The 17724-nt window shown below is 43.5% G+C and overlaps 1 protein-coding gene and 1 long non-coding RNA gene across 3 annotated transcripts in view; one reads left to right on the top strand and one right to left on the bottom strand.

Annotated features, from left to right (window-relative positions):
• Nucleotides 1-17724, top strand: part of PPM1H (protein phosphatase, Mg2+/Mn2+ dependent 1H) — a 138099-nt gene that overhangs the window by 69978 nt on the left and 50397 nt on the right. For both annotated transcript variants that reach the window (XM_038173265.2, XM_072034371.1), the window contains exons 3-4: nucleotides 8007-8351; nucleotides 15540-15652. In XM_038173265.2, coding sequence (XP_038029193.1) covers nucleotides 8007-8351; nucleotides 15540-15652 — 458 coding nt within the window. The remainder of the gene's footprint in view (nucleotides 1-8006; nucleotides 8352-15539; nucleotides 15653-17724) is intronic.
• On the bottom strand, nucleotides 569-6187 carry LOC140001822 (uncharacterized). The gene is made up of 2 exons (XR_011807373.1): nucleotides 5588-6187; nucleotides 569-3208 (listed from the first exon to the last, which is right to left on the bottom strand). It is a non-coding gene; the product is annotated as an uncharacterized lncRNA (long non-coding RNA).

Genomic DNA, 17724 nt, shown 5'->3' with positions numbered 1-17724 from the left:
GCATTCAGAGCTGTATACACTTGTTTTTTTCCCCCTACAACTATAGGATGTTTCCTGTATGATGCTTACTGTGGTGGGTAATCCAGTACTGCAAGACAATCCTCCCATTTCTCAGCATTTCAATAACGAAATGAATGGTGTGCACAATAGGTTGCTTTCTTTGTTTTCTTGGTAGAAGTCAGGCTTAGAGGAGCTCCCTTGTATAGGTGACTATACTCTTGGTGAAATGGTTGAGGATACTTTAGAACTTTACTACATGCAGTTGATACACTGTACACAGAGCAACAATGCCAGAAGCTTAAATAATCATAATAAAAAGGATAATATTTATAATTCAGACTTTTGAAAGTGCATTTCAAATAGATTTTTAAGTAATTGTGTTTATTCAGCCATGAACTTTTCGCACTTTCGTTGCATTAAAAGGGTGACAAATTAACTATTTTAAGTCCAAGCTACCCCGATGCCGAACTCACACGTAATGCAGCACACCCTCACTCGAGTCACGTTCCACAAACCAGCACAGCCACACTTAAAGAGTTTGGTCATGTTCAATGAGAACTGTCATGGCTAGGTTCAATGCAATCTAGTGCAGTTTATTACAGCAACAGGTACACAGGTTCTTTGGATTGTCAGTGATAAAAATTCACTGTCTGCAAAGCACACTCAAATGCCAGAAGTACGAGTAACACAGGCTGGCTATTAACACATTAAAAAGCACAAAGACTCTATAGAGATTTCTGAGTTTACCAGGGAGGCTTTTGGGGTGACCAAGTGTCCAGATCTTACCCAGAGGCATCCTAATTGGGGGGAAGAGAGACTCAGCTCATCGACTGACCCCAGAAGTCATGATGGTATCTTCCCTGAAATTCCCTCCCTCTTAAGTCAATTTATATTATTTTCTGTCTTTTAGGTGGAGTTTGAGTGACTCTAGTCATGCATATCTTGGGTACGATTGGTGCAAAGTTTTCTGGCTTTCATTTTCTGTGAGAGATGGTCACACCTTGGAGGCGGGTGGATTTTGGGATGGAGGTGTGTTTTGGCATTATAATGAGCAAAGTTCACTGGAGTACAGCATTTTGTCAGAAACAGGACAGGCAGTTGGCTCAGGGCAGAAAATGTGCAGCTGGTTGGTCTCGGTGTGCACAAGAACAATTGGGTCCCCACCTGGTCACAGAGCCCAGCCGCGGTGTCTCCACGCCGCTCTGCACTCCGTGCTGTTCCTGAGAGCCAGCACACCAGGTTCCCCTGGTGCGATAGCATCTAAGGTTGGAGGCCTAGGGAACATTTTGTTAGCAGAGCTACACTGCACCCTGGAAACTTCTTCAATGCTGTACCTGTTTGTTAAAACATGAATATCAGTTTAATTTTCAAGTCACCTTAGGGAATTATTCCTCATAATCCACCCCATGACTATAGTCACTCAAGCTTCACGACATTTGGAATATATCGTGTGTATCACGTATGTTCTTGTGGTGAGGATTATCGAGTATATGTATATCTCATAGGTATCATAATCCAAAGTTTAACATACAAAGTAATTTTTAGCATAAAACATAATGCAGTGAGTATTAACCAAACAACAACAGGGTGAAGCATCTTGTTGAAGATTCCTGTGTCAGTTGGCATCCATCCAAAGAAAGTGTCCCAGCAGCAGTGTTTTTCATCTTTCTTTACTCTTCCCATCACTCGATGTATTTCTTCTATATCATGATGGACAATAATGAGTCCTTTGTCCATTTTCTCGAACTCATTTCATCAACTGCTTCAAAGCTTCATATAACAGTAATTTCTTCACCAGTGTGAGGTTCATTCCAATAGGAGTAGACAGCAGATCATGAAGTAGAGTATAATTGGATGTAATAAGTTGTTAAGAGGTGACAGGAGCTAAGTAACTAAAATCACATCCTAGAATCGTGGTAAAGTTAAAAACACAAACATTGGAGTCATTACTTGCACTTACAGTAATATTATCTATGACTATAGAATCACAGTGGGTTCTCATGCAAACACAGCCTATCCCAATATATACAAGTAGTTTCAGGGGTTTCTTTAGGGTGTATCTCAAAGTGATAAATGTTTTGTTCAGTGTCAAGAACAAATGTCTTGGGCTTCAAGCATGTTACTTTCACAGATGAAGCCTTTTTGTTCATGCACAATACATGCATTTACATCAATTGTTTACCACTTTCCTCCCTTTTGATGGGCCCATACTTTATGCTCCTTAGGATAAAGTATAGTTCCGTGATGACTGAGTCCTAATGCAATGATTGGATATACGTTGTATACTGTAGCATTGCTTATTAAAGCAATATTTTATCGCTTTCTGCATAATGGGTAAAGTTGACTAATTGCCACCATGCTTGAAAATCCTTTTCAAATTCTGAAGCAGTATCCCAAATCAATTTTCAGGTTTTTGTGGATAAGGTTATTCCTTTTCCCTCTCTAATAATAGCTGCTGCTACAGACTGTATCCATAACTGCACTTGGATGCAGCTCAAGGCAATAGAAGTATTACTTTGGGTTTTCCTAAGGGCATTTACAATTAATTGATGATCATTTTCTTCAATTTGTTCCCAATGGGGTAAAATGTCTGATAAAAGCCATTGACTTGCTCCTAAGGCCGATAAGGATGCATTCCAATTTCCTTAGGTCGTCTGTAGTAGCAGTTATTCAGCTCATTAGGACCTCAGCATCAATGCTATTTAATATACCTAATCCTGTTCCCAATAACCCAATTTGTATCCCGTGGCATGCGCCAAGACTTTTTCAGAGAACATCCGTGTAACCATGCTATCCAGCCAGTGTATGGAGTTCTCAAAAAGGTGGTACATTTTGAGTTGATTTATGAAATATTAATGCACAACTATAGCTCTATCCTTTTTAGCAACCAGCTAAGTTGAAGAGTTGCAGTGTTGCAACACTTGCACTGTATCGTGACAATGCATGGTCCAAGGGTCGTTACGAGATGTCACGGTGAAACACCTCACCTCCATGCACAGCCACAGTAGCTAAGTTTAAGTTTTCCCTGATGGCAAGTGTTCCCATAATCCAGTGTATTTAACCTGGGCTTGGGACCACGGCCATTCAGGGTCTTTTTGGCTATGAACCAGAGGGGATTGCATTAATGTCAGGGTAAAGCATAGCATTATCAATCCAAACTGCTGATTTGTCATTCTCCAGCTGTCCACACGCGGTTCACTCGGGATTCCTGTGAACACAAAAGGGAAGAAAACATGCTCGGTTGTATTCAACCGGCAGGGTTAGAAAGAGGGTGAAATCCACCAGGTGCAGATGTGGTGTACTTTTCCTGAACAATCTATATAAGTATATGCAGCACTGACTAACACTTCTGCCCTGGTTAATTTTCGTTCCTCTGGCAGCCAGAGTGAAATTTTTGTTGTGGGGCATTGTTTTTCCACATCGTCGATTCCTGTGAATTTAACCCTGCATTGACCAGGTGTTACACCCAGGGTTTGTGCTGTCTCATGGGTAATTACTGACATTTGGGCTCAGGTATCAATGAGAATGTTTACCAATATTTTGGGGTCCAATGGGAAGGCAATGGTAGGGTAAGAGTATTCAGCAGAGGGCCATTAAATTGCTAATACCTGCCGAGCAGGGTGGCTTGCTGCCCTCCCCGAGGATAGGAGTTTTTTTGTTGATACTCTGCCTTGTCAGGTGGGCTTGGTGCAGGAGGTTTGCTTTCCTTGTGGGCTGGGGCTTTTCCAGTTAGGCAGCTCTCCCCACCGGGATTATTTTTGTTAACCAGAGATTGGACTAATATACGGAGATCCTCCATAGAGACACCACGCAAGATTGGTCGGGGTACACCCAAAGCTATGGCCTTACGCCACAACTCAGTCCGTTCTTTATTATGTTTGAATGTCTCTTTGAAGTTGGGATATTTGGGGTTTTGCGTGTGGATTTGGCGCGCTCGCCAGGAGTGATCTGGGGGCTTAGTATGGGACAAACTAATCCAGCCCATTCGGCGTGCATAGTTATCTATATCTTGTACAAATTCACTCCAGGTGGGAATGGGGAAGTATGGATTTTGCCTACGACCACGATCACCATCCCTATGAGCAGCTTGTATGCGACCCTGGGTATTTGATACAAACATCTTAAGACAGTCAGGGAGTCCACGGATAAGAGGGGTTAATCGAGCTGGGTTGATAGGAGCCAACATTGGGGATTTCCTAAATTCATCTCTTTCATATATTGCCTGAATGCAGGCTGCTTTCTGTACCGCGACAGCCAGGTCAGAATAGCTCGTGGCTCTAATTTCCAGGGGTTCCCCTCTCTCCTGAGGATCTATACCCCCCGCCCAGTATGCAGCTCGTGCAGTTAAGGAGTAATTATGGTCTCCTGGTGTGGTGGTTAAAAATACTCCTGGTCCCCAAAAGCCTCTTGCTTCTTCCTCACTCAACATAATTTGGTCTCCTCCTTCAAGAGAAACTCGCCACACGTACTTGACTTCTGATTCTCCTGACCGCCTTGAGAACTTCTCCTGTATTTTTATCAGCTCTGCTGGTGACCATGGGATCGTTCGCACTGTAGTGCGGATCTCAACTCCATCATCAACGGTGGTCTCAGTTTTAACCGAAGGTCTCATGGAAATCGATTGAGGTTCAAAATTGGCAGTCTTTTTGGCCTCATCATCACTGTCAAACCAAATTTCACCATTCCAGCTTTCAGGGTCTGCACTATGCATTAATCTATGAACCTGCTTAACTGGAGCGGAAGGCTTTATTTTATTTACCAGGTGATTATACTTGTTCAGTAATTGTTTAAGACGATTATTCTCATTCAAAAGTTTATTATTCTCATTCAAAAGTTTATCCACACTAATTCCTAATGTTTTTCCCATCTCCCTTTCAGAGGCCAATGATGACTTTAACGCCTCATTTTCTGATTTCAAAGCCGCGTATTCCACATCAGAAATTAGTTTGGGAGCAGGAGTTTCCTTAGCTCCTTGCTGAGCAGAAGACAAACCGGCTCCTAACACCTCACAAACTGCACCTTTACATTTTCCCACTCCGATCTTTTGTGCAGCCTGACACTGCTTAATGCTTTCTACCAATTTCTCTCCACCTTTCCAAAAATTTTGAGCCCACTCCCTCGCAACCTGGGAAGGAGCGCATTCATATTTTTGCAGCAGTTTATCCATGGCAATCCTGCTGATTACGCCAATTTTTCTGTTGTGTTAAAGGGGTGACCAGTTAGCCCTTACAAGTCCAGCCGCGTTCAGAGTACCGAGTTACCCTGATGACGGACTCACAAGTAATGCAGCACACCCTCACTCGAGTCACGTTCCACGAACCACCACTTTCAGAGTTTGGTCGTGTTCAATGAGAATTGTCACAGCTACAGCTGTCACAATGCGATCAGTGCAGTTTATTACAGCAACAGGTACACAGGTTCTTTGGATTGTCGGTGATAAAAATTCACTGTCTGCAAAGCACACTCAAATGCCAGAAGTATGAGTAACACAGGCTGGCTATTAACACATTAAAAAGCACAAAGACTCTATAGAGATATCTAAGTTTCCCAGGGAGGCACTCGGTGTGACCAAGTGTTCAAATCTTACCCAGAGGTGTTCCAGTGCGGGGGAAGAGAGGCTCAGCCCGTCGACTGATCCAAGAAGTCAGAAGGTATCCTTCGAGATGGTATCTTCCCTGACATCCCCTCCCTCTTAAGTCAATTTATATTATTTTCTGTCTTTTAGGTGGAGTTTGAGTGACTCTAGTCATGCATATCTTGGGTACGATTGGTGCAAAGTTTTCTGGCTTTCATTTAAAGGAATAGGCTGCGAGAAATTCAGAGCGCGTGCTCTGTGAGGGGTGGTCGCACCTTGGAGGCGGGTGGCTTTTGGGATGGAGGTGTGTTTTGGCATTATAATGATATTATAATGAGCAAAGTTCACTGGAGTACAGCATTTTGTCAAAGCCATGGCAGGTGGTTGGCTCAGGGCAGCTGCTTGGTCTCGGTGTGCACAAGAACAATCGGGTCCCCACCTGGTCACAGAGCCCAGCCGCGGTGTCTCCACGCCGCTCTGCGCTCCGTGCTATTCCTTAGAGCCAGCACACCAGGTTCCCCCGGTGCGATAACATCTCAGGTTGGAGGCCTAGGGAACATTTTGTTAGCAGAGCTACACTGCACCCTGGAAACTTCTTCAATGCTGCACCTTTTCTTTAAAATGTGAGTATCGGTTTAATTTTCAAGTCCCCCTAGGCAAATATTCTGCAGCTTTGAACAACGTGAACTTGTAGCGATGATCTAGATACTTGTTGGCAAAGGAGACATTTTGCATTAAGTTTCAGATTTTGTAACTCAGGTCAGCAATGAATATTTACTTTTGGATTTGTGAATGACAATTCATGGTGTTCCCAATCCAACCTGCTTTCTCTGCCCTACTGCCAGTGTTTGGCACCTTTGTGGAGCTGCTGGAACAGCAACAAGTAAAAGGAGCTGTGGTTCACAACCCTGTGCACAGCTTTGAAATGAGCAGTGCTTTGGGTGCATGGGGTGAGGAGATTCAGGTGGTACATAGACTATATGCTGATCTGCTGTGTAAGGAAGCAGTTTTGGGTGAATGAAATAAATATGCATTTTAGCTGTGGAGCTATTGCTAGGATGTCTGTCATCCTAAATTAGACCATAGTCAGCACAAAGTTCAGACATAATTTTTAAGTTATTTGACTGCTTTGAGATATAGGTTATGCCTTTTGTAGTATTTGGTGTTTTGCAACAGTATTGCCTGATTCACACCCCTTGCAAAATCATTTATTTCAAAATCTTTATTAGCTCACTCCCTTCTTGCTTGCAAGGCAGCCCCATGAGCAGTTATTTCAGCAAAGCTGTGAGAAGGTGCAGGATTAAGAAGAAACAGGACAAAAGAGAGACTGGAAATATCCCTTCCTGATGCTGCTGCCAAATATGCTATAATGCAAGGACAGGTACTGTTAGTCCTTAAATGTTTCCCTGAGGATGTTGAGGTGAGTTTTCCAGAAGAGTTGAAGTTATCTAGGGTATGACTCCTTAGTGCTTTTTCAGGCAGATCTGAGCTTGTGCTGCTGAGAACTTGGTCTACTTTGAGGCCAGGGTTAATGGGCCCTATCTTTGTGATACTGAACGCCACCACAAGAACATGATTTCTGCTCAAATCAGAGCAATAGTGGAGATGACTTACATAGACAGGTGTAGAGTAGAAGTGAAGAAATATTTTAAAATCACATCGTTGATCAAAAACTGCTGAACAAATATATAACATTGCCACATATACTTTATTCTTAATGATGCCTAGAAAAAATTACTTTTTTTAGATACTTACTCTGCCTGTATGAGAGCAACTGTGTTGACCAGCCTGCTAGGAACTGAGGTAAGATGTGAGATCTAAAAGTGTGCTATCATGCTGAGAGCCATCCTGATACACTTATACATAGGATGTGTAACTCCAGTACCATACAAGAAACTTTTGGGGGGACTGGGAATATTTAGGTAGTGAATGTATATGCTAGTACATGAAGAGTACAGGCAGACCTAGTGCATCCACCAGCCTTGAGGAGCTCTGTGCTGGTTCCCAGTCTGACACAGACAGGAAAAGCCTGAGCTGTACCTTCTGTCAGCATGGGTGGGCCTTACAGAGGAAGGGGTCACACCGTGGCACTAGCTCATTAGGAGATGAAGGCAGTCTCACAGAGGCGGCTGTGTTTGTTCAAGGCATTCTGTGATGACTGTAAGGTGAAAAAGATGGCAACCTCAACCTTTTTGTTAGTATTTTTTGAGGCGGTTGAAAAATAGGTAAAAATACATGTCTCTTCCCTGCAAGAGCTGTGCTAACACACTGGACTATTGCCTTTTCAGTAGAAAGATACCTCTAGGAAAGTGGCCTGTGTTTTACCTGCTGCTGCTGTGCCACGGGCTGCTCCGTCACTTACCTCACCTGTGGTTGCATGACAGTGACTGTCTCTTTTCCTTTCTTTTTTTTTCTCCTTCTACCTCCCCAGGACCCAGATGGGATCAGCCTGTACTACTGGTCCCTGTTTGATGGACATGCTGGCTCAGGAGCAGCAGTGGTCGCTTCCAAACTGCTGCAGCACCATATCCTGGAACAGCTGCAGGAGATCGTGGATATCCTGAGGAACACGGCTGTCCTCCCACCCACCTGCCTGGGAGAGGAGCCTGACAACCCGGCCACCAACAGCAGGACACTGACACGGGCAGCCTCCCTGCGTGGCGGCGTGGGGGCCCCGGGCTCACCCAGCACACCTCCAACACGCTTCTTCACCGAGAAGAAGATCCCACATGAGTGCCTGGTTATTGGGGCTATAGAAAGTGCATTCAAGGAAATGGTACGTGTGTCTTTGGGTTTTGTCCACATGGCCTGGATAAAATGAACTTTAAGGGATTTTTTTTTCAGTTTCTTTTCCCTACTTAAATAATCCTGTCCATACATAGATGGTATTTCAGAGCCTCAACAGTTTAACTAGTACATCTCTGTGAGGCATGGAACTGTTTCTCTCCCTTTGTTAGAGCTGCTGCCAGGCTTGCTAGCAGTCAAACAGGAGCAACATCCTAAATCCCAGGTAGCGCCATGACCACATCATTATTGGTTTACTCTGCTAGAAAGACTCTGAGAAGTTTGTTGTTCTTTCTTTCATCTTTCCTTTTTTTTTTCTTTCTTTCTAATCTTAAAAATTAGCGTTGCCTCATAGTGGCACGTTCAACATTGGCTGTTGTCATCAGGCTACACATATGGACATGCGCCTTGGAAAGCCTCATTGCCCTGTGGGAGCAGCAGCAAAGGCACCTCAGCATCCCTTGCACTGCAGACACTTGCATGTATTGCCCACAACTGCACAAAAATGAGTCCTAAAATCACATCAGGGACATGGATGAGAGCCAATTTCCTTGACCTGATGACCTGCAGTTCACTGAGGTTGCTCATAAGGCAGTATCTGTGGGGAGAGAGTGTGTTCAGCTCCTGGGTGAGGTTGGTTGGGAGTGGGTGAGTGGGGCATGAAGTAAGTTCTTACCACCCACTTTGACTCGTGTACAGCAAGGATATCTGAGAAGAAATCATGACCCTGTGCAAACAGAATATCCTCCAATTTCCCCATGGAAGGCTGTGTTTTCTCTTTGAGCTTTTGTAATTGATATAACTGCTATGCACTTTCCCCCTCAGTTCTTCACAGTCTTAAAAATAATTCCTGTCAGGCAGAGTAGAGGCTTGGTCTGCCAGCAAGTACACGTGGGATAAGGTCTTGGGAGATGTCTTCTTTCTCTCTCTTTCTCTCTCTGCCTCTTTTTTGAGCAGAAGGTTTTTGAACTAATGAGCATCTCCCAGAGGTTTTATTTGTTGTCTGGAAAGAAGTACAAAGGCAGGATTCAATCATAGCTTTTCCTGACATATGTGAATTTTGTTTAGTACATGCATCTAATTAGAGACTGCAGTTGTTATTACAAAGTGGTGTTTCACTTTGAATTCTGAATAGCAGTTATCTTGCTGGACTGCCAGGGATGTGCAGGGAAACACATCCTCCAACTGGCTCTGGACAGCATCATCCAACTTTTAGGTGAGTATGTGCAGGAGTGAGACCCACAGCCAAGGTTTTGGCATCAGACAGTGTGGGGCACGTGAGCAGATGAGCACACTGCAGCTACTGAGCTAAGTTTCTGCTAGCTGAAAGGAAAGAGGAAGACGTGAAAACGTCCTGCCAGTATAGCGTGCCCCCTTCAGAAAGAGGGACTAGCTTGCTCCCTTCTTTGTTGAGGAAAGAAGGAAGGAAGAGATGATGCTGCCTGCCCACCATACCCTAGCCAGGGATTTTTCTTACAGCATTTTTCCTTGAGCAGTGGAAAAGCTGTAATACAGTAGAAATGTAGAAACCCTGGATAATTTATTACAGATGTGATGGCTGGGTATTCCACATACAGACCATAGTAATCTGTCCTCCGTTTTTCTAAACTGAAGCCCAGAGTATCTCATTTTCCTCCCTGTGCCTTTGGTCAGGTACCTTAAATCCCCCTTTTACTTTGACTCCAACTGTGGCTCTCACAATGCAGTACAACCCTGGCATTATCTTTTACTTTAAAAGGAAGTCTTATAAAAAAGTCGGATTAAGAAAAGCATTAGATAATTACATATACTTCAAACTCTAGGTGGTGTCTTGTAATCATAATCAGGTTAGGCAAAGGACCATTTTCTTTTGCACGAATGTCTGTGTTCATAAGGTCAGTACTACTCAGTCTCAGCTGTACCTGCACTGATTTGTCTTTATCCCACTTCTCCCTAACTTCCTGCTTGTTTATACTCTTAGCAGGCTTTGGGCCTCTCCTCCATAGTACATTATTTATCTGGTCCTGTTTTGTGGTGGAACATCATGGATGTTGTTGAGTTAGTTCAGCACAGCGGAGACTTGCATCATTTCCAGGGGCTCAGCGCCAGCAGGGTGTATCATTTTACCTGGCACTTGGGGAAAGCTCATGTTCCTGGACACGTAGGCAGGCTTCTCGGTATTGTTTCCTGAAAAACCCAGCACTGCAAAGGAACCCTTTGAACCCGACACAAATGCTGGGTAGATTTGGTTCCTTTTTTGTTTATTTATTTCTTTATTAAGTAACTGTCCAGCCTGCCAGGTTGGTCTAGTGAGGGTTTTGTCCCCTTTTCCTGGGAGATTTTTTCTGCATGCCACTGCTTTTTTCCCTGATGTCCTTATGAATTCTAGTTAAGCTCTCCCTGTTCTGGCCTTGAGTGACAAACAAAATGCAATTGATTTATATCAAATGGCTTTTTAAAATTATTTGTCTTTGTCAGGTGCGATTTTATTTTGGACAGTGCTCGTCTTACAGCTACGTGCACCAAAACACTGAGGGAAGCTGCTACACACTAAGTTATTGTCTAACTTGGAAATTTAAGCAATTAAGATTTCCACTTTTTGAAGTACTTCTAGATAGTGTTCTCTGTGTTGAAACTGAGATTAGCAAGTTGCTGTGAGGTGTTTGCTGGTAATTTACTTTCCTGTTTAAAATAATATTAATAATAATGATAATTCTCAGTGTCAGTAACTGTCAGTGACCACAATTACTTCAGTTAAGTGGAAATAAATTAGCTCAACTTCTGAAGGTGTAGTAAATCAAATCCTGTAATAATCATCCCTTGGGTGTTGAGATGTGCATTTAGAGATTCAGTTTTAGGAACCAGGAGGGTGCTTGCAAGTGCTCTTCAGTTCTAGATAGAAGAATCAAACTATAATCCCTTCCCTGAATTTAACCTTGTATGTTGGAGTGCAGTTTTTTAAATCTATTTTAATCTTGTGAGAGAAGGCATGTATTTCACGCTGAACCCTATTTAATTTTGGACAGGAAAAAATGGCACAGAACTGGGCTGCATGATTTATCGGAAGGTGTATGTTTGTGTCTCTTCTTTTTCTGTGTCCATGCTTCCAAGTCCATGCTTTTTCTTCTTTATTGAAATTTGTTTGACTCACGTGAAATCTAGACAGATGCTTTTAGAAAATGCTTCAAATGAAAATGGCACCAATCTTGAGAGCAGCATATGTTGTATGGTTTTCTTTTGGAAAAAAACCCTCTGGTTAAATAGCCAAATAGGAATAGGAAATAGAAGTAGGGAAGCTTGCAACGGTGGTACAGGCTTTTTGATGCATTTTTGATAGAGCTAAAGCAATTTAAGGAGTTAATTTTGACTTTTTGCCCTCTGAAACATGGTATTTTATTTTTATTTTTTTTAACAGCCATCATATAGGCTCTGTGCAGGGAGTAAAGCTCCTTGCTGTCATAGCAAGATGAAGGTCCTGGAGGACCTACAGTGAGGATGCATGTAGATGACAAGTAGTTTTGTTAGTAGTTATTGCAGTGTAATAACTAGCTGAAATGCTGGTACTGCGATTTGATGAGTTTACCTACCTCTGTTTTCAAGATGCCAAATTTAATTTGGCACAGATAGGGCTGGCACTTGCTTTCTGCACCACCACGTTTGCAGCTTTCTTATTCTCTCCCCTCGCCTCTGCAGCACACCAGCAGCCTGCATGTGCGAGCCTGCATCAGCTGTGTCCGACACATGCTGCTGGAAGAAGGGGGAAAGAAAAAGGGGGGTCCCACAGCACCCCCAGACCAGCGGCCCACGCTGTGCTCACAGACACCCGAGCCCCTCCACCAGCTCTCCACGAGGTGGCACGAGCAAGCCGCCGTGAGCCTCCGGCTGAGCAAACTGTACGGGCTTCATGGCGTAATCTTCCTCCCCCCCCCTTTTTTTTTTTGGAAGAGATTGTTAAGTAGCATGATGAACCAGTGCTTTTGCTCTGGGAAGCTCAGGTCTGAGCTGCAGGATGCACCTTCACTTAGGATGACCCCCTGAGTGGTCCAGGCAGCGGTGATGGTCTGTCCCAGGGCTCACACTGCATCCTCAGGCTGCTTCTGTCATCAGCAGAGCAGTGACCACAGTTCTCCATCACCCTCTGGAAACACACCTCACAGCACTTCAGTGTCCTCTGGAGGCTTGGCTCCGTCCTCCCCTTTGTGCCATCACCTGGGGGGCCAGGTATGAGGCAACCCCGAGGGCACCCTGCTCCTACCTGCTCCCCTCCCTAAAAAGAGGAGCAGAGCACAGATTAAATTATCTGCTTCCTTGGCACTAAATGATTGCTTTTTGCACAGAGGATGCAGAAATCTTTTTATTTTAAACAATTTCATAGCTAAAACAGGGGTGTTGTCCCAGCTACTAATGAGCCCTCTATTTCTTCGTCCTTTGTTCTCCAGCCTGCAGTTCATATCTGTTTTCTACTTGGTGAGTGAAGTTTCCCAGCTTCATCGGGGTCTGAGAGTGTGCCACGTGCTGCCCCTTGGACTGAGCAAGGCATCATTTGATTCAGCTCAGTTTTGCTCAGCTCTTCCCCAGCAGATTGCTGTGGAGAGATAAGTTGCATTCTCCAGAAAAGAGGGGAGGGGGGAAAAAAAAAAAAAAGAAAAAAAAGAAAAAAAAAGTTGCTCTGAAATCTTTCTGCAGGTGGGAAATTAGGAAAGCTTTGCATGTGCTTGGGCTTTGTCTGGAATGAGCCCCTTTACACCTCTAAGGGCTTCGGGGGGTTCTTGAGTTTCTGCCCCTTTGTGCTGTACTACTTTCCAAGAAGCACTGTTACAAAGTATTTCATTAAAAGCCAATATCTCTACATCAGAATGAGTTAGTGGCAGTCGTGGGCTTTATTTTGTTTTACCTTTTTCCCTCAAATTTTGTTGATGTGCAGGAAACCTTCTCCTTCAGTACACAGATCTAGTTTAAGTCAAGGAAACTCTACGAATGAGGCCCTAAGGATTATCCATCTTCCCTCTCATAATAAATGCTTCTGAGTTCTGCTTATTGAAAGAAATAAATTTTAATTTAGGTATCCTAGCATTTGTGAAGTGTACGTGTGACAGGGCTGAAGCCAGGTGAGGAATTGTACTTTGTTTCAAGGTCTCAGAGGATACCCTGAGCAGCAGAGATGAAGGTATTTTAAAATTCCTGGCAGTGCCTGGAAAATCCACTGTAGTATTTGTAAGTTTAAATTATTTTGATGGTTAGAAACGTCTGCTTCCTTTGAACTGTTCTTTTCAGCTTAATTTAAAAATATATAGGAACCACGGGGAGGAAAAATCAGCTTCTCTATGGCCAGATTAGATAAAGTGGCATTTGCAAGCAGCCCGTGTCTGTGACCAAAGGCGCTGCAAGATTTGATTTTAGCTTTGAGGTGTTTGCCTCCTGGTCCTCACCACCAAAAAAGCAAACAACCAACCCAATAACAACAGCTTTTCCCCCCCCCCAAACAATCCATCCTTGAATGGATTTGCAAGAGCTGCAGCAAAGCCGGCTGCCTGCAGGGAAGCAGCGTGCAGTGCAGTTCCCATGCGCAGCGGAGGATGGCCTCCTCGGGTAGCGCTGCACATCTCTTGCTGTCCCCGCCGCCCGCCCCATGGCACAAATGGGATCAGGCTGCCTGCACGCCAGGAATAGCATTATTTGTGACAGGCGCTATTAGAAATGGGAGCCCTCCCTGCCCAGCTCGCTCGGGACAGCAGCCGAGCACTGCTGAGCATCCCCACCACTGCCCCCCGGTCACCTCCCTCTCTGGAAATTTGCAGGAAACAAAGAATGGTCCCAGCCTGCTTCGGCGCTGCAGGTTTTCAATCAAATTGCAGCTGTCATGGCTAGCATTTGTTGTGGTGCTTTTCTTTGGATAAATTTAGCTCTGAAATAAAGCTCTAAATCCCATACCCCAAGGCGTGGACAATTTGAGCTGTTTGTTGCTCAGTGCAAATATGAAAATGAAGTAGAGCACACACAGAGGCAAATATATTCATAATAAAAAATGCATACAAGTAGGCAGGGTTTAGCTGGAAAGATCTGCCAGCATTTGCAACAGCCACATTAAATGATGATCCCTGTCTGAATCCAGTATCAGAGAAAGACCAGTTTGAAATTGGGCTTGATTCTGGACTCGGGAGAGGAGGGTAGCTTGTAACATGCTGGGTTATTACCACAAGACAAACTAAGAGGCAGCAGAATGAGTTCATTGGCATACAATTCAATTTTTGTTTAAAATGTACGGAGTACTAGGAAGTAGCTTGTTTACCCGTTGTTGGTTTTTTTTATGATCTCCAGTCTTTCTTGGGATAATGTATATTTCTGGGATAATGCATATTTCTGAGCATGACTGACTGTCAGTGACAGATGTGACTTGTGTTCTCCACATCTATTAATGTATCTATTATATATATTAATATATATAATTTATTAAACTCAGAATCAGTTGGAAATTAAACACAGGAAAAACTGCTTGGGTAAGTACTTACCTCCCTATATTTGCACCCAGGCATGTGCATAAATTAAACCTTTCCAGGGCCTCATAAAAGTGGTGAGGTAAGACAGCCGTAAATACTATGGTTCATCCTGCAGGTCTGTGAGTGCCTGGTATTTTTCAGTAAATGTTGTTCTATTGACCTTTTGTTTGTTTCCCTTAACAAGTTTAGCATCCCTCCCTTCTGTGTTTCTGAAGGGTAGCTCTGTGGCATGAATGTGTCTTGCTGCTGTTTGTAAAGGTGTACGCTCCACAACCCTAGCCTCCTGTTTGGAGAGCAGGTAGTTATTCATGTCAGAGCTAGGTCTCATTAATTATTTGCTGTCTATGTAAAGTGCTCTCCAATTATACCACCAGGTACCTGTTGTGAAGTTACATTTATCTTTGCCTCCATTGTGTTTTTTCCATAGTAAAATCTCTTGCATCCCTCAGCCTTACCATTTATTCCTTGATGTGTGATGTTTTACAATCTCCTGTCCTGATTTTTTCTCAGCTTTGTATCATAAGTAGTAGGTACTCTAAGACTTCTCATTCTTTTCCCTGAGCATGTGGCCTAAGCTGTAACCATAAAGAAAGCCAGTGGGACTTGCAGTTTAAGGAAGACTGTAACCTTTTAGTGGAGTCTTCATTTTCCAAAACATTAATTGCAGTGCTCTCTTTATACATTTTTCTTTTCTTCTCCCGTAGGATTTGCAAATAGAACGAGAGAGGACCGTGTATAATATTTCTGGTGGCTGCACAGCCCTTGTGGTGGTGTATTTATTGGGGAAGCTGTACGTGGCAAATGCTGGTGATAGCAGGTAAGTGAGCGTGATGTCTCCCCAACTTTCACCTCCAAACTCCCAAGATCTGGCATTACTGATTTCTTTAGTGGCAACTGCCATCACAAGGGGATTCTGTTTTTTTGGCTGGACTCTTGACAGTTCTCCCCAAAATTAATGCAAAAGGCAGTGATAGGCTTCCAGTATCTAATTGAGTGGTGGATGCACTCAGGTAGGTCAACTTTTTCAGTTCCTTGTTATTGTTTCTGAATGAGCTGATGGCTGCAGGGAGGTGGAAAGTCACTTAAGAGCCATTGACACAGATGTTGGATGTGCAGTAGAATTGTGTGTTGAACACTGACAGGGGGACTGCATCTGGAACAGCTGGTGGGGCTGGACTGCTTCGATAGAAAGTCTGCTGGCCCCTGTCCATAGGCCTAGCCTTGGCAAACCACCTGACACCATCTGATCTATCAAGATTTCAATATAATTGACAGTAATCATCTGTAAACAAATAGCTTGTAGTCCTTCAGTGGAAGAGGAGGGGAGGGAGGGGGACTATCACTGTTTTTTTTACTGTGACCTCTTCTGACTCGTGTACTCGGCCATTTCTCAGAACTGAAAGCTGTAGTTCAAGACTTGTCGCTTTGTTTTAGTTTGAAGCTGGATGCTTTAAATCTCGTGAACGAAAAGCTGCTGCTTTGTCTTCTAAGTCAGCTAAAACTAGAAGCATACTTTCCCTCTCTATTGTTCTGTGGCCACAGCACTGCCAGAGGGAGAGAACAACTGTTCTTGCAAGACTTCAGACCTTCACGTATTTCTTCTGGCAGCTCTTTGCACAAGCAGGCCAGGCAGAGTAGTTCTTCACAGGACAGAGTCTGCAGTTGGGTCCAGCTAGTTAGCAGCTGAATAACTAAAGTCTGTGCAGGTACTGAGTCATGTCTTTCGATGAAGACTGCTACAGTTACGCATTCATGTTTTTTTGAGTTTTGAGTGCTGACAGTTCATGCTCATACTGTGTACAGCCATGTATTTACAGAGACAGCACTCAAGAGCAAAGTGTTCTGTAACAAACCAAATATTTTTTATTGCCTCTGGCTGCTTTAAAATGTGTCAGAGGTAAGACAAATCCATTGTGCATAAAGTTGCTATTCTTTTTTTGTTGGTGATTGTTCTTAATATGATGAATTTGCTGAATAAAATTGTAAATTGCTCAACGAGTTCCTCCTGACAAGTGCCAAATTTGAATCTCCTTTTCCCATCAAACGGCAAATGAGTCCTCACAGAGGGTGGCTGCAGACACATTTGAGTAGACCACCTATCTGCTCATCAGAACCATTAGCTGCACTACACTTTAGCTCTCTTCCATTAAATTAAAAGTAATCATGTTTTCCAATGCTTCTATCCACTGAAGTAAAGTTGAGTCTTTTGCATTGAGTTAGCTGAATTGTTGTATTGTCTCTTAACTGTATGGTATAAAACTGGTCTGTTTCTGAGTAGCTGAGGTCTTGATTCTTAAGTGATTGGCTGCTTCCAGTTCCCCAGGGTTCTTCCTCTGCTCCCTGAGAGCAGTCTCAGTTCCCTTCTTACCTCTTGGTACTCATGGGAAGAAACTCCTATTGATGGTCATCATGAGGTGGTTCCAGTGTCCTCTGCAGTTAAAACTTCTGAGACTTCAGAAGGCCTTGAATGTTCATTAAGCCCATCCAAAACATCTCTTTTAGAAAAAAGGGAACGGGGAGGGAAGGGAAACCACTGGCAAGGCTTTGAACTAGGACTGAAGTTTTTCTACTCATTTCTCAGATCCTGCAGGTAACAGAGTCACTTCAGATCAAAAACAGTTCATTTTTCCACCCTCCAAATGGACCTCACAGAAACATTCCTCATGCTGAGGAGAATTCTCTGGACTCCCCAAATTGGCCTGTTTCTAGATTTTCTAGCTGAAGAAACTATATTCAATAAAAGCTTTTAAATGTAGGAGACTGTTTGATCTTTCCCACTACTTCCCATGCTTCAGAAAGAGAGTTTGCAGTTGTCTGTGAAACATCCAAGTTGCTTATCATCTCTGAAATGACATTTTAGGACTAGAAAAGCAGCTCTGAGCTTGTCTG

Source organism: Anas platyrhynchos, chromosome 1 (genome assembly GCF_047663525.1).
Source record: "Anas platyrhynchos isolate ZD024472 breed Pekin duck chromosome 1, IASCAAS_PekinDuck_T2T, whole genome shotgun sequence".
Lineage (NCBI taxonomy): Eukaryota > Metazoa > Chordata > Aves > Anseriformes > Anatidae > Anas > Anas platyrhynchos.
The sequence above is the reverse complement of the archived record's forward strand: the minus strand, read 5'-3'. Positions and strand labels throughout refer to the sequence as shown.